Raw genomic sequence first — 15,949 nt, 5'->3', positions numbered from 1 at the left:
TGCCCTTCAGCACCACTTACATACACAACATTTTCCAGTTTGACTCATATCTGTATATCTTGAAGGGGTTCTGGTCATATCATTCATATTCTGATCACATTTTATTCCAAAAAACGTGGCAAAATTCTATTTTTTTATGGCTGTTGACAGTGTTTTATGATTTATGGAACGTCGAAACAGATATCCAAAGTTCCCTCTATAAAAACCTTTGACTATAACATGTTAACAAAATGAAACAAGAATTTTGAAACTGGCTTCATCCGATGTTCAGATTTCTATCCTGGAAATGTCTGCACATTAGCACATACCAGTATTAAATAACATTATGTCTCATTTGCATATATAAACATAACATTTCTGAAAACTTGCAATACAAAGAAATCAAGGTTTCACTTTTTCATTTTATTAATTCTTCTTTTCGAACCGAAAAAAATAAACAACATAAACTAAAACAGCGTAGGCTAGATGCATATACATATTCATACACATACTCACATAGACACCATTAAACAGATGTACATAAACATATAAAAATTTACACACATACAGTATATAAATCCCTATACATATACATGCATCTGCCCTGTTTTAAGTAAGATAGAAATAAGAACCAGTTAACTTAATATTCAATATGCATTTCCTTATATTATTTTGGTTCGGAAAAAAAGGGAGTAGGCTGAAGTATAAAAAAGCTAGTGTCTCCCTTTAAAGTATGATTGTTACACATCAGAAAAAGTGAAATGCCATCATTAGGTTGTTTCTTCCCCATAATTTATTAAATATGCTCAAGCTAGACAGCAGCTAGACCCTGATGTCTTGTTCTCTCCTTCCTCCAGCACTACTCCTCCACCCAATGTGAGGATAATCAATGGCTACGTGACGGTGGAGCCTCCGCTGACTCATCAAGAGCAGCACAGGCGGATGGACGTCCCCGCCACGGAGCGCCATCCCAGTCCGGCTTCCTCCCCTCCGCCCAACCCCAACCCCAGCTCCGCCCAGCCAGCCTCGCTCCACAGCGCGCTCACACTGTCTTGTATCTTCGCCTGGCTGTTATCACACATGCTGTTCACCTCCTGACCACAGGACAGCGTTATCTCACAGACACTTCACTACAGACACTACTGCCTCCATACCAGAGCAGTGGAATGTACCTGATAAACAAGGAACAACCGTCAAACACACGCAGAAAAGAGATGGAGGAACAATCCTGCTGTCATTCTCCACCTACAGAGAGAGGTCAGCTTCAGCTTCAGCCTGCCGGAGCCTCAAAACGTGTGGAATAAGCTCTCAGCCGCGACACGAGCAACAGACCAACTGTGTCTTCAAACCTCATGAAAGTATTATGGTAGAATAACAAACATAGCACAATGAAGACCTGTAACTTTGAAGAGTTTGTGTGGTGGAACTTTCTACCTAATAAAAACTGTAATACTGTATAGAAAAATAAGACATTAATAATGAGAGTAGGACATACTAATAATAACGGTAATAACTCTGTGATAAATGAGTTGAATGCATACAGTAAAACAGTACTGTGTAGAGGGTGGAGCACTCTGTTGCTCCTTTTTTTTGTAAATTGTGCATTTTGTTCATAAAGAAATATTGTATATTTATTATTTCTGGAGGAAAAGAGTATATTTTCTTGCTTTTTTGAAGATAAATGAAAAGAAATAAACTTTGAAAACTAATGAAGTGTTGCAAGATTTCTTTCTTTCCAGTGGACAGATCATTCGAGTTGCACGGCCAGATGTTGGAGGCAAAATAGAATCAAATAAACTAAATCCACCACAGCCCCCACACGACAACCAGCAATGAATAAAGACTGATTCCCCTTGTATGTTTGCAGATTCTTATTCTTATTTCTCATTAATTTAAAGACATTTAGTGACATGTATACATGACCAGTTGGCAGATTATAAAGCTTCAGATGTGTCGTGCTTTTTTCACATGCTATTGTTTGTTTAACCCATAAGAACCCAGACCCAGTAATCTTTAAAGTAAAATTATGGGGGATATACAACAGACCAAGTGGACCACATAGAACACATTTATGATGTTTTTAAAAAAAATACTACACCTAAATGTCAAAGATCTGTGATGTAACATAAACGTTACATTGGGCGTTTATGGTATTTGTGTTCATAATATTTCTTGTTTTAAAATGAATACACTAGACATTTTCTGCTTACAGAAACACAAATTTGACTTTTTCTTTGCATCTCCACAACATATAATAAAATTGAGACATTAATAATGCTGTTTAACACCAAATTATCACAAATTTTCAGATGTGTTTTTAAGTAACAAATTAATAATAAATAAAAAACAAATAACCATTTGCCTTTTTGTTTGCATCTCCATAACATATATCAAAATTGTGACAGGGAATATGGTCAGAACAAGTTAAATGCAATACAGGACAGCCTATTAATGGGTTAGACTTGTTAAATGGGTTTAATCTTTTCTAGACGATTTAAAGTGTTTGTTACAAGGGTGTCACCATGGGTTCTTACGGGTTAAAGAAAAGGAAAAATTGACATAATGTGAGTACTCTTGTATAGCCTACAGAATGACGTGCTGAAAACATAACTTGCATGTTACCAGCATTTTAGTTGAATGTGAGTGCAGAAGTGGGAAACGTGCAACAGGTGAGCTCAATCTGCCACCTGCTGGTGAAAATAAGAAAACTCCTCTCACTTTGAGCTGCTGTTGCTGACACTACAGTTGCATTTGAGACGTGCCAATTCAGGTAAAGCAGCATCAATATCAAAGTCATCAGACCTCACGAGAAAAGAGACTGAAGACAAACACAGTGAAGCAGGTAAGAGGGCACATGTGAAGTCAGAGGGTTGCAGCTTTTTCTTCAGAGGGTAGTACAAGTGTAAGAAGTGGAGGTTATGTGATAATAAGAACAAATGAATAACATTTTTGTCTGACATGCTCAACAATTTTTTTGTCTAAGTTTGTATAGACCAGCGGTACCCAAACTTTTTTAGCCGTGCACCCCCTTCTACGTCCCAACCGGGTTAACGCACCCCTGATCCCCCACACCTTCAAAAAAACAAAAAAAATGCAATAAGCTTTTTTATCGCCATATTAAAGGCGGCATGTTTAATCATGCTCAAATGAACACACATAATAAAATAATCACGATGACAACAATGTCCTCTCGCATTTGAATTCATCTGAAACACAGTTTCAATATAATGCAACAAAGTTGTGCGCAAGCTTCCACTTTTAAGAGCAAAGAGGATGATGACAGATGATCAGAGGCAGAAAGCAGATAAGTCGGGGAAAGTGTTTTGAGCCGCGTGCAGCAAGTTTAAATGACGTTATCATAACACAGGTTGGAAAAATGGAAGAACATAACTTCTGCTCTTCATTTTAAGATGAAGTGCATTTTGAATAGCCTGCATTTATTAATTAATTAATATTACAGTTTTTGATTTTATATTTTACAAAGGAAATGTTTATTTACACATCTTTATTGTGTGTGTGTGGGAAAAAAATTTAATGGTGTAATTATCAGACCGCCATTACATTTTTCATCTCTCACACCCCCTAATGGCAGCCCGTGCACCCCTGGGGGTCCACGCACCACACTTTGGGAACCCCTGGTATAGACTGATGTGAGTCCCATCATTTTAACCCCATAATTCCTAAATGCTCTAAGTAGCTTTTTACATTGCTCTTTGTTGTCGCTTTGTAGCACTGTGCTGACTAAAAAAAAAACTCTCAAAAGCACATTAACTCATTAAAAACTGCAAAAAGATGTACTAGCAGTACAATATTTTCACTTTCAGGTGACGTAATACTTAATCAATGCAACAGAATATGAAACCTGTTGAAACTTCTCACTCAAAGTGATGATTATGAAATGAATGGTTGATTATAGTGTAGCTATGTTTCCCGCCAAATTTTGTGAATGAAGGATGATTTATTGGCCAGTTGATGACAGTTCAAGGTCCAACCAGGCTGAAGTGGATGTCTGAACTTGATGGCAGCTGATAGTATTACTTAACATGAAATATGTTATTGTGAAAATATCAGTGACAGGTAGAGGACATTTACATGTAAATTTCAGGAATTTATTTCAAGAAATATTAAAACATCTATTTAGCCTGGCTTTTACCTTAGGTTCATTATCGTTGATGCCTTAGTTTTAAGTCCTTATTTGATTAATTGATTATTACATAATCTTCTTTTTATCCCTAAAGTTTATTTATTGTAGTAATGTTTTCCGTTTTTTTTTTTCCGTTTTACAGTTACACGGTTGTCATTTTAAAAATTATTATTGTTGTCTATTTTAATTTGTTATTTCCTGTCTATGCTGTTTTGTTTTGTTTTATCTTGCATTAACAGCTGTGTGGTTAACTTGCCTTCTGATAATGAATTTCATTAAAAGTTGATATATTATGAAATTAATACTTTCTCCACGTCTCATGGGAAGCTGAAAGTTAATTTTCCAGAAAAAGCATGATAAAAAAGTTTCCATATTTCAGCATATTAAAAAGGGCTAAAAAAAAAAAAAAAAAAACCTGACTTACTCATAATTAATGAGTTGATTTTCTCATCTTTTAAATTATTACAGGAAACATTTGTCTGGTGCTGTAAATTACAACCAACACGGCAGCACTATTTGGCTGCTGAAATGTGGCAAAAAACAAAAGGTGACAAAAACAAACATCCACATCAACTATACAGCCTCCAGTCTGGAGAAGCAACACAAAGGTGGAGAAGCAGTCTGCAAGAAAAAAATGATGCTCTCCCTTACAAGCATCATCTGTCTGCCCTCATGTGAGACACCCTAAGGTGCTACATGTGAACTACTTGGAGCTTAAAAGCAGAATATTCTGGTTGTACACAAGGAATCCACCTGGGATTCAGAGCAACCTGTGTCGGCCTTATTTATTTATTATTATTATTATTACTACTATTATTATTATTATACATCATATTATTTTACTTATTATTACTTTATTTATATTTTTCATTTTATTTTTATATTGTTATCTATTATTACATATTATATTATATATATTATATACTGTACTATTATTATTATTATATGCCGTCTAGTCACTATAGCATTGTTGCCATCATATCATATCACCAGTTTAATTATTACCATCATCTGTGTCCTTGTTCTTGTTCTATTCTGTTTTTTTTTTTTTCTATTGTTGTTTTTATTTATGCTACCTCAGTATTTTATTCTATTGTATTTTATTGTACTTGAATACCGGACTGCTGTGACAACTTAATTTCCCTTCGGGGATGACTAAAGTAATCAATCAATCAATCAATCAATCAATCAATCAATCAATCAATCTATCTATCTATCTATCTATCTATCTATCTATCTATCTATCTATCTATCTATCTATCTATCTATCTATCTATCTATCTATCTATCTATCTATCTATCTATCTATCTATCTATCTATCTATCTATCTATCTATCTATCTATCTATCTATCTATCTGCTGTAGTTTTCACTTTGACCACTAAGTGGCGCCACAGTCACAAAATAACTTCAGCAAAAGCTCAAACAGATCTAAACGCCTGTGAACCGTTTAAAGGCCTTGTAACTAGAGCCTGAGACTGAAGACCTGCAGAAACAGAGGTAGGCATTGATTTATGGACATTACACATCTGAATAGAGAATTTTAATATTTTTTAACCAAAAATACATAATAATACACAACAAAATGTCATGTGATAATTATTCCAATAAATATTATTTCATTTTATATTTTAGATAAGCAGATAAAAACTGAACCTACTGACTAGAAAACTTAACACATAAGTGTTTGTATTGTATTTTTGTAATCTCCACAGAAAGTATAAGCCTGCACACATTCCCAAATATTCTATGATTTCTAAATGTATACATAAAAGCTAAAGATTAAGTGTAAATTAATTAAATAATTGTCTTTTTAATTCTTTTAAATCCCATTATCCTTTTCATGATCTAAAAATACCAAAGAAACAAAAACTTGTTTTGATATTGATTTAAATTGTATTTATACAAGAAAATTATTTTAAGGCATTTCAAATATATGTTGTATTTTACTTTGATTCTGTTCACATTTCTGAGCAGTTTTAGAGCAGGAAATGTTGTTGTATATGTGTGATTTTATAATAGCTCAATAAAAATGGAAGTATGGCTTATGTAATTTACTTTTATATGGTCTAAAGAGTAGTTTTAATCTATTCCGTTTGCCTTAGTCATTTAAATGTATCAACTAAATCCCGTATGTGCAGGGTTAGGCTTAAATCATGATAAATTATACTTACAGTGTGTGGCTGTAATATGAAACAGTTTCACACACACAAAAAAATACAAATGTAAAGCACAACAAACAAAGATAGTAAACCCTGTAAATCTTTTTTTTATTTCACAGATTAAACTAACTACATTGAAGATTTATTAATGTGGCAAAATTATTCAATTTAATTTTGAGATACCTGGTATTAAACTGGTAAGATGAAAGCAAAACCTCTTAAGATATTTAAAAGAAATTGTTCTAATTAATATGAACTGAATATTATTAATAATTACAGAGCAAATTCTGTTTCGATTCTAACTGTAGACTTATCTTTCAAGATATCCTTCCCCTCTTAAACAGCCTTTAACGGTGAAAAAAAAGAAAGAGCAAAGAGCAAGTTTTTTAGAACAAACAGCTTTTTCGCCCCTTAAGCCAAGACAGGACAATATTTGCCTTAGCTAGAATACCATTTTCCCTGGACTTTGGGGTGTTGTTTGAAGGAGCGGGGGCCTTGACAGGGCGCTCTGAGAGCTGACCCTCACTCTGCCGGGGACACGCCGCCAGCCGCATATAAATAAAAGATTACAGTGGAAAATCAATTTCTGAGCAAACTCATTAAAAATGCCCCTGCCTTAAATGATTCCCATTTCCTTCCATTCAACCTGTTAACGCCTGGCTGTCCCTGAGACCGACCACTGCCTCACCTCACCCCATCCCACCCTCCCTCCCCTCCTCTCCCCCCTCCATCCTTCCTTTGCCCTGTTGCTCTCCCCCGGTGGTAATTACTTGCACAAGTCGTTTTTTGCCCTTTGATTTGCACCGTTTCACAAATGAAGGTTAAGTTTGTTTAACCGTGCTGGATTTGCCAGTCATGTTAAAGCATATAATGTGGCAGGTCCTTGGTTTCTCCACACACCTCCGGCACCCCCTGGCCTGCCTCCCCCCCCCCCTCCCGCTCCTTCCCTGTTGGCCTGGGCCTCTTGAGGAGGAGTGAGGGGGGCTCCAAGGTTAAGGCTTACTGGGCCCGAGGAAGCCTGCAGTGGATCAGGCTTCAGACCCATTGACTTGACTGAAAGGGGACCAGGAAGTTGTTAAAAATCACCTCTGGTAAAAGGATTAAGCATCAAACTGCTGTGTTTGCCCTGAGAGGTTGTTAAGGTGCTCTCAGTAAGTCAGTGAAACAAGGGAGAGGGAGAAATAGAAGCGAGATAAGGGATCATTTGTTAACTTCCCTCCAAGGTCTTGGACCTAGTAGCTACTTCTATTGTCTTATCCCACTATACTCATGTATTTGACACACGTCACGGTGAATTGCTGCAGGAAAAAAAGAGAGGAAATGCACAATAGTGAAAGACACACACATGTGCAAGTGTTTTCACATTTCAGCGCCTTCGCCTCATCTTTGATCAATAGAGTGAGAGTGACAGAGAGTGAAAGTCACCGGAGCCAAGGTGAACATCGATCTCAGGCAGCTGGAGCCGTTAAGAGCATTTCAAGTGTGTTTTGCTTTGATTGTTGAGCTGCAGCTCACACACTGATCACAGCAATAACACACAGAGGAGTTTGTTATCACAAAGCCAACACAATACAGGACTTTCACATTCACAGCAATGCATTGTCTCTCAGCTAATCAGATCTATTGTGGCAAAACATGCATGCACTGAAAGCCACGCAAAGGAGCGGTGGCTCTGTCTGCTTGTTGCTGAGGGATGTTTAGCAAATGTCGTTTTTTAACACTGGATCTGTAATTAGGAGTTAGTGGGAACGTCTGCCTACCCTCACCATGTCCTGTGTGGTGGATGTTGCCGCACATTTTCGTTGAAAGCTTTGATTCTCTGTCTAGCCGAGGGCAGCCATAAAGCTTTGGGAAAACAAAAGTGTGTTTAGCCCTGCAGCAGATAGCTCTTCTCCCTTTAGATAATCCTGCTGATAGTAAGAGGCAAAGAGGTGCTGCTTGGTGAGCTCCCCTAACTCGCAGCTCATCTTTGTTTGTGCTGGTTGAGACATTATTCCCACCCATTGTCCGAGTTCCCTTGAAGATGTATGGCTTTGAGCTGTAGGATTGAGCTGTGGCCTTGTGGTGCTTTAACACAGGTCAGGTGCAAGTCTCCAAGGCAAGACGGCATCTGCTGAAGGTATATCAAAGCTCTGTTTATACTAAAGGGGTCAAATTATACTGTGTAGGTTTGATTTTGCGTAATTACATTCACTGTGTAAATGAGCCTCTTCTAGATGATTTAAATTACAAATAAAACAAAGGACATAATTAAAGATAAACCTTTTTTTTTTATCACGTCTGGGAAGAAAATCCACAATTAATTATTACTTTACTAGAATGTAGGCTTCTATAGCTAGAGCCTAATATAACACACACACACACACAGACACACACACAGACACAGACACAGACACAGACACACACACACACACACACACACAGACACACAGACACACAGACACACACACACACACACACACACACACACACACGGAAATAAATATTAGACCACCCTTGTTTTCTTCAATTTCAACTAAAGGTACATTTGTTTGGAGAAACATAATGATAACAACAAAAATAGATCATAAGAGTTTAATTTAAGTGCTGATATCTAGCTATTTTACATGGTTTCTTGATAATTATTTTGGTTATTATCAAGAAAACCATGGAAAATGGCGAGATAATATCAGCTAATGCAACAGTATGTTTCTTTTATGTGTTTTAAGTAGCTCATAGGCAAACCTGTCTCCTTTAAATTATCTTCACATACAATTTTTGAGGAAAACATGTTTCCTCCAGACCCCTATAGGTTGTTTTTGGGGGAAGGACAGTTTATAACACCCCACATGTACGATAGCATTAGGTGTGGCTCCATGACTGGAGCAAGAAAGGAAGTTAAGATGTTGTATGAAAGAGCAACAAAGTCCACACAGGCAGGAGGTCAGAGTGGACAGAAGGGTCAAATAAACAAGACTTTGATGCAGGAGACTGTAGTTTGTGTTCCATGTGTGAAACCAAAAATCGACGTTCAGTTATTTTAACTTGCATACAAGTTTACTAATGCAATGTACTTAACTTATGGCACAAATGTAGTTATTTATACCTAAAACCAGGATTTTCTTCTTGATTTTAACCAAATCAAAATTTTTTGGGGTGGCAAAAACTTCACCAAACTGCGACACAAACCACATTTCAAGGGGTGACCTTCACGTTTAGGTATGAGGACATGTTGATCTCCCGCCACCGCAGGAAACACTCATGTGGGTTGTATTAGAGGGTAGGAGCAAACAACTAATGTGACTGTATGAGATGGAGGAATGGTTGGATTATAGATAATGGGACAAAGGTATATGCTCTATCAGACTGTGGATATGGTACCTTTTTTTTACCATTTGTGGTCAGTTTTCATCTTTTTGTAATGAAAAAAAACCTAAACGCAATCTTCCATTTCCCTAAAGATTGTTGACATGAATATCCAATTATATGCACTGTTGCAAATACAAATAGCATGCAAATTGTTTTGCAAATAAACTTATTATTAAAATATGGGAATAGTAAGTACAGATATGTTGCACGGCTGGTTCTGTATTTCAACATGCAGTGAGGGAAAATAGTTTGTTTTTGACTGCAGAGGTAGAAGGAGTGAATGTGTGCCAAGGAGAGTAAAGTAGGTACAAAGGAGAGAGGAATACCATGTGTGCTTGTGTGTCCATGTGTATATGTGCATTTGTGTCCTCGTGTGTGCATTGAAGGATGGTGGTGAGAGTGTTGTGTTTCACAGTTTTTTGCCATGATGCACTGCTTTATTATTCTGCACAAGGGGCACTTCACATGCGGAATGGGTTCTCTTTGATATCGACAGCAGCTTGAGGGAGAGAGTGCACTCAAAAACAGGCGCGGGCGAATTTATTCTGGGAAAAAAACAGATAGTTGTGTACTTCCCTGGCAGTGGTTGCCGCACATGCGAAGAGCCAACCGCTTTGATGCTCCAGCGGTGACACTCCACACGCTAATGAAATATGGTAATTACAGCCACATGAAAGCCCTCCTAGACAGAGCTGGAGAAAGGGTATAAAAAACAACAAATATGACTTTATCCAAAGATACCCACTGTGATTAATTCTCCTTTTCACAAACATATATTTTATGCCGTTCACTTGCGACAAAGCAGTGTGGGCCATCAGTTGACCCAGGAACTGGCGAGGGGGAAAGGTCCACTGATTAAGAACCCTATTGTTCCCTTTCAATGGAAGACCCTGTCTTCTGGAGAACACAGGATGGAGTGTAAAAAAAAAAAGACCTCCAAAGAGAGTCCTCTATGTGCCGCACTCTGCTGCTCTAACTTAGGCCCCTTTCTTTGCAGCAGCAGATATTTTTTCCTGATTTAAAATTCACCCAATCTGGAAAGCAAAACTGACTCTGCAGCACAAACATTTGGCTCCATCGAGCGCTTCAGAAGTCCCATTAGTGGAAAAACTGCTAACTTGAATGTGGGAGGTAAGAGACTTAAAGGAACGTATTATGTTTAAAGTTTACACAATGGAAATTTGAGCAATATGCTTGCATTTTCCAGTCAAGTTCAGATATTATCCAGAGAAAGAAATCAAAGTTCACAAGGGAATGACCACCACTTGATATATTGTCAGTTACTTTTTTGAAAATAGAAATGGTTGTATGATTGTGGGGCAGGTTGAGATGGTTTGTAAATTTTGCGGTAGGTTTGTTGGAGATGAATTAAGGGACAATTTGGCTTTGGAGGCCTAGTGGTCTCTCTTCAGATGAAGACAGAGACGTCCCATTAAAGGGGGACCTGTAGAAGAAGAAGGGATGACACAGAGGAAGGACGTGAAAATAATGTATTCCTGGAAGAAGCCATGATATATATTAACCTACAGCTCAGTACAGTAAATGGGTCCCATGTGCACCTGACATATTATTGGTACACCTGGGCATTTAAATGAGCAAAAAACATTTTTTCAATGACTGAAACTGCTGATTTTACAGTTATTAGTAGCACGTAGGCAACCCTGTATAAATTACGTTTCCATATAACCAAATGGAATTCTCAATTTTGAGGAAAACATATTTTTCCCCAGACCTCACAGGTCATTTTTCAGGAAAGGACAGCTTATAACGCCCCATATTTTCATTAGGTGCCGACCTTTAGTGGCCATAGTAATTATGACAGGAGCAAGAAGGCAGGAGAAAGAACAACATAGTATAAAGAACGACAAAGTCCACATAGGCAAGATGTCAAATTCTCCACTCCTTTAAAACATTCAATGCATTATTCCCACAATATGATGAGAAAATGTTGGCTAACCCTCTGTGTTCCCAGGAAACTGCTGATTTCACAGCAGTAATATCACCCGTTTAATTCTTCAAGCTGCCATTATATCCACCTATAAACATCCACCCTTCACACTCTCCTCTCCATCAGCTCAAACCAGTCAAGGTTGATGCAACTTTTGCCAAAAAACTGCCACTTACTGGATATTTTTATCTTTCTGACCATTCTCTGAGATAGCTGTGCATGAAAAAACATCATTGTATAAAGTGGCTGACAAGTGAATATTCTATCTACAATAAAAACAGAAATATAACTTGTAAACTTGACACATAAAAACAGGTGAAGTAACACGATGCACTGCCTGTCGCTGAGGTGCAGGACAGAAAGAGAATACAAGGGGGTGGAGGTGTTTGCCCATCAGTGTTTGCGCTCAGTCAGACAGCAGAGCAGCCCCCCATCCTGTCACACTCACACACACACACACACATACACACTTTCGCCTCGCTGACCCACTCTCCCAAGGGATGGAGACCTCCACCTCCTAGAGGTCAGGGAGAAGGTGGAGGTCAAATGGGCCCTGATAAGTCCTGCTAATAGGACAGTGTGCGTGTGAATAGGGTTGTGGGGGTCTGACCGGCTAACTGGGGCTAAAAGCTAAGTGAACAAACACAGAGCGATGCACTGCACTGATCCACACTGCACAAAATACACACACACACACAAACCCACGCACGCTGTATGCATGCATGCACACTCTTTAAGGTCAAAGCACAGGGTGAGAATGTTAAATGGCCAAGCTGGGGACATCAAATATTTTCCTACCCATCACTATCAGCAAACCACCTGCCTGAAATCTTCAAGTGTGTGTGCATGGAGGAGAGGGTGGCTGAGAAGCATATATAGGCTTAGCAGACAACTTGGCTTTACTAGAGCACGACTGAGACAGACAGATAGATAGATAGACAGACAGACAGATAGATAGATAGATAGTCAGGGTGTGTGTGGGCGCCAGCAGTCAAGGCGCTGCAGACAGACAGATGGAGTTTTGGGGGCGGACTGTTGCATTTCAGATAGGAAGATCATTCCCCACCCTGTGTCTCTAACACTCTGTTTTTATCGCTCTCCTCCAGGTGTATCCAGGTAACTCCAAGGCCACTCTGCTCTTAAACCCACGACAGTCAAGGTAACAGGTAATTGCGGAATGGTACTCGTAAAACAGCCTGTTTACCTACAGCTGAACTCCGCCCTGCTTGTTTCAGACGCCAAAAATTGCGAGGCAGGAAGTGACAGCTCATAGGATGAGGCGACGTGGCGTGGTTTCGCTCTAAATGTGTCTATTTGTTGTCTTTTTCATGCTTCATCCAACCGACTTTTGCCTTCAATCCAATCCTCACTTCTCCTTTTCTGTCTGCTTCCCTTCTTTGTTTTCACTTTTCAGCCTTTGAAACCACTTACTTAAAAAAAATATATATATATATTTCCCCTCTCTGTTTCTCAATGTCTTTATCTCTCCTTCTCCCACTTCAGCGCCCATATTTCTCTGACTTTATGAGTAACTCTGGCTCCCTCCCTCTTTTAATGTTTGATTCCAGGTGATAAGAGAAGACTGAGAGATGAGCCTGGCTGCGCCGGTTAATGTGGTCAAAGGGCAGAGGCTGTGCTGGGGAGTGAGGGGCCCGACTGCAGTCACTCAGTCCAGACTGGACCGCGCTCAGCCTTTGGATCAGGAATTGTGGATGGTGGCGTTTAGCCAAGCTGCCTGCACACAAGCCAGGAAAACATACATATTGAAACACTTGTCCATATCTGCCCAAAGAGTCATTATCTGACAATCTATCAAGATATTGATCAAGAGTTTGTATATATCTACTGTCACATGCACTTACCCTCTGAGCAGCGATAAGATTACTGCGTCTCTTTGCACACAGGCCAATAAACACACACGCAAATGCATGTGAACTGCTGCAAATATGCTTTGTGTATATTTGTACACATAAATAAAAACACTGTATACAGGCAGACATGTACAGCACGCATGAACGGATAGCCTCACACACACATATACTGTACAGTTCACTGTCAAACACGGTCACAGTCCATCTCCTCACTTTCAACAATCTCTTGTTTGTTTCAGACCACAAACAAACAACCCACTCCCCCACACAGTGGTCATTGACACAGGCGCTCTCTCCATCTTTTGCTCTCTTGTCCTCCCCAACCTTTCTCCCTCTTTGTCCCCCTATCTCTCTCTCCGTCTCTCTGATTTCATTCATCGCCCTGCTCGGGCCATTATAAATTCATTGTATGCTGTCGTGGCTGATTGAAGTGATGGGCTGATTCCTCAGAGCTTCCTGCCTGATGGAGGGTGCTATAGCAAATAGCCCAATGGGTCTGTTTAGATAACACTGACCTCTCGCAAACCACCGCCACCGTCTGCTGTGAGTGAGCTTTGTGGGACTCACTGTCATCCCTTTGCGGAGGGGTGAAGGAAAAAGGGAAATAAAAAAGGAAGAAAAATGTATTATTCCCAAATGGAAAGATCAAGTTAAAGAAAGAGAGGTAAAAAGAAAAAGAAAGATAGAGATGGGGGGTTGGAGAGGGAGAGTAAAGGGGAGATCTCGGGTGGGCAATGATTTGAAGCGTATTGTAACTCCCACCTGCCCTCTCCATGAACAAAAGTGTTAGTCATCATCAGGGTGAATTGTGAGGGGAGACAAGAGGCCGCTTCGTTGGTCCCCCTGATCTGCATTCTGGCCATGGGGTTACCAGGGTAACGAGTACAGTACACCGAGGGGTGAGGAGGGTGAGGGGGGCATGGAGAGGGCACTCACCCTTTTCCTTGGAAATGGATATTCATGCCTTTGTTCTGCAGGGGTTACGATCGTGTTGATTAGGGGAAAAAAAATCTTGTTTAAACGGCCCGCCCTCTCGGCTGGCCTCACACATCATGTGACCGACAGGGCTTCACCTGGCCAACAGATCAACATTCAAATACCAGTGTTCATTGAAAACGGGGAGATAATGGGGAGCAAACGGATTTGTTTTGGTACAATGATTCTTAAAAAGGGGAGGTGATCAGGGGTGGCTCAATTTCTTTTATTTTTAACGCCAACAGCCCATTGTCCTTATCCGTCAGTCCGTCTGTCAGACCTCAGTGGATGTAAAGGGCATTTAAATCCTGTTTTTATGCATATTTTTAATTTGTACATTCAATTCAATTCAATTCAACTTTATTTATAGAGCACATTTCATGCACAAGGCAGACTTAATGTGCTTCACAATGTATACACATAATTACAGTTAAAAAAAAAAAAAAAGAAAACACAGACAAACAAACAAAAATCAATTACAAATTAATTGAAGAGTGCAGGTAGACAAGCTATTCCATATTCACCACATATACACTTACTTACTCACACATGTGCACCCACATATAAAAACCTGACCTAAAAATCATGAAACATGGTAAACAAGATTTAAGACTTGGCTCAGTTGGAAAGGTTGATGTATAAAATAAAACCTAGAAGCAGATTTAGCAAAAAAAAAAAGATGATTTACAAGTGCACATGTGACTTCAACGTGACAGACTGAAATTATAGCAGCAGATTAAAACTTCCTCATTGCTCCACACAGATCTGATGTCACCTTCCTCAAATTAATACATAAAGCAAACAATTTTCTACTCTAAATTATCCTAATTAACTCAGCCCTTTCCTCCTGCAATATTTTAATGTTTTTTTTCCGTCTGGAGAATTGGAGCCACCTACTGCTTATCTTGATGATCCAAGTCCTAATAATTGGCAATAATTAATCACATAATGGTAGTGGATGGAAACAATCTTTCATTCACATTTTCTTTGGCAGATTTTTTCAAAATGTAGTGGTAAATGTGTGATACATTTGTCTAGAAACCTGGTGTATCGGTCTGTCCAGAACCTAAAGTTTTCTCTGTCGCTCCAAATATTTCTTCAGTCTGGATAATATCTCTCTTCCTCTCTATTACATATAAGTTTAAGAGTGTGCGCTACAAGTCGTCCCTTAAGTGTGTTCAGGCCTAAGTGTGCAGCGTGTATCCATATCCATATCTGCAGCCTTGTGTTTAAGTACTCACTTTATGATACACATCAGAGCGCACATACTCCGTCTTGAAGTGTGCATTTAAAAATAATGGTCCTTGGCATTATGCAACTCTTTGCACACACTGAGCCTGTTTTAAAAGTTACAGAGGGCAATATTATGGCTCATCTTTGAAAGCTGGGGGCTGTAAAACATCATTGTAACTCCCTCATGTGACAAGATGTTTTACAGTCGCAACCATTAAAAGCTATTGAGGGAGCATGGGCCGTATAGGCCAGAGGAGGCAGCAGTTAGTGTAGGTGGCATGCTCTCTTT

The 15,949-nt window shown here is 39.1% G+C and overlaps 1 protein-coding gene and 1 long non-coding RNA gene across 2 annotated transcripts in view; one reads left to right on the top strand and one right to left on the bottom strand.

Annotated features, from left to right (window-relative positions):
• Window positions 1-1,230, top strand: part of trabd2b (TraB domain containing 2B) — a 75,395-nt gene extending 74,165 nt beyond the window's left edge. Inside the window, exon 7 of the mRNA XM_059340660.1 lies at window positions 837-1,230. Within this exon, the coding sequence (XP_059196643.1) occupies window positions 837-1,077 (241 nt within the window). The 3' untranslated portion in view covers window positions 1,078-1,230. The remainder of the gene's footprint in view (window positions 1-836) is intronic.
• Window positions 1-15,949, bottom strand: part of LOC131977396 (uncharacterized) — a 77,757-nt gene that overhangs the window by 2,562 nt on the left and 59,246 nt on the right. The window lies entirely within an intron of this gene.

The sequence above is a fragment of the Centropristis striata genome, chromosome 9, assembly GCF_030273125.1.
Source record: "Centropristis striata isolate RG_2023a ecotype Rhode Island chromosome 9, C.striata_1.0, whole genome shotgun sequence".
Lineage (NCBI taxonomy): Eukaryota > Metazoa > Chordata > Actinopteri > Perciformes > Serranidae > Centropristis > Centropristis striata.
This window is presented reverse-complemented; position numbering and strand designations above follow the sequence as displayed.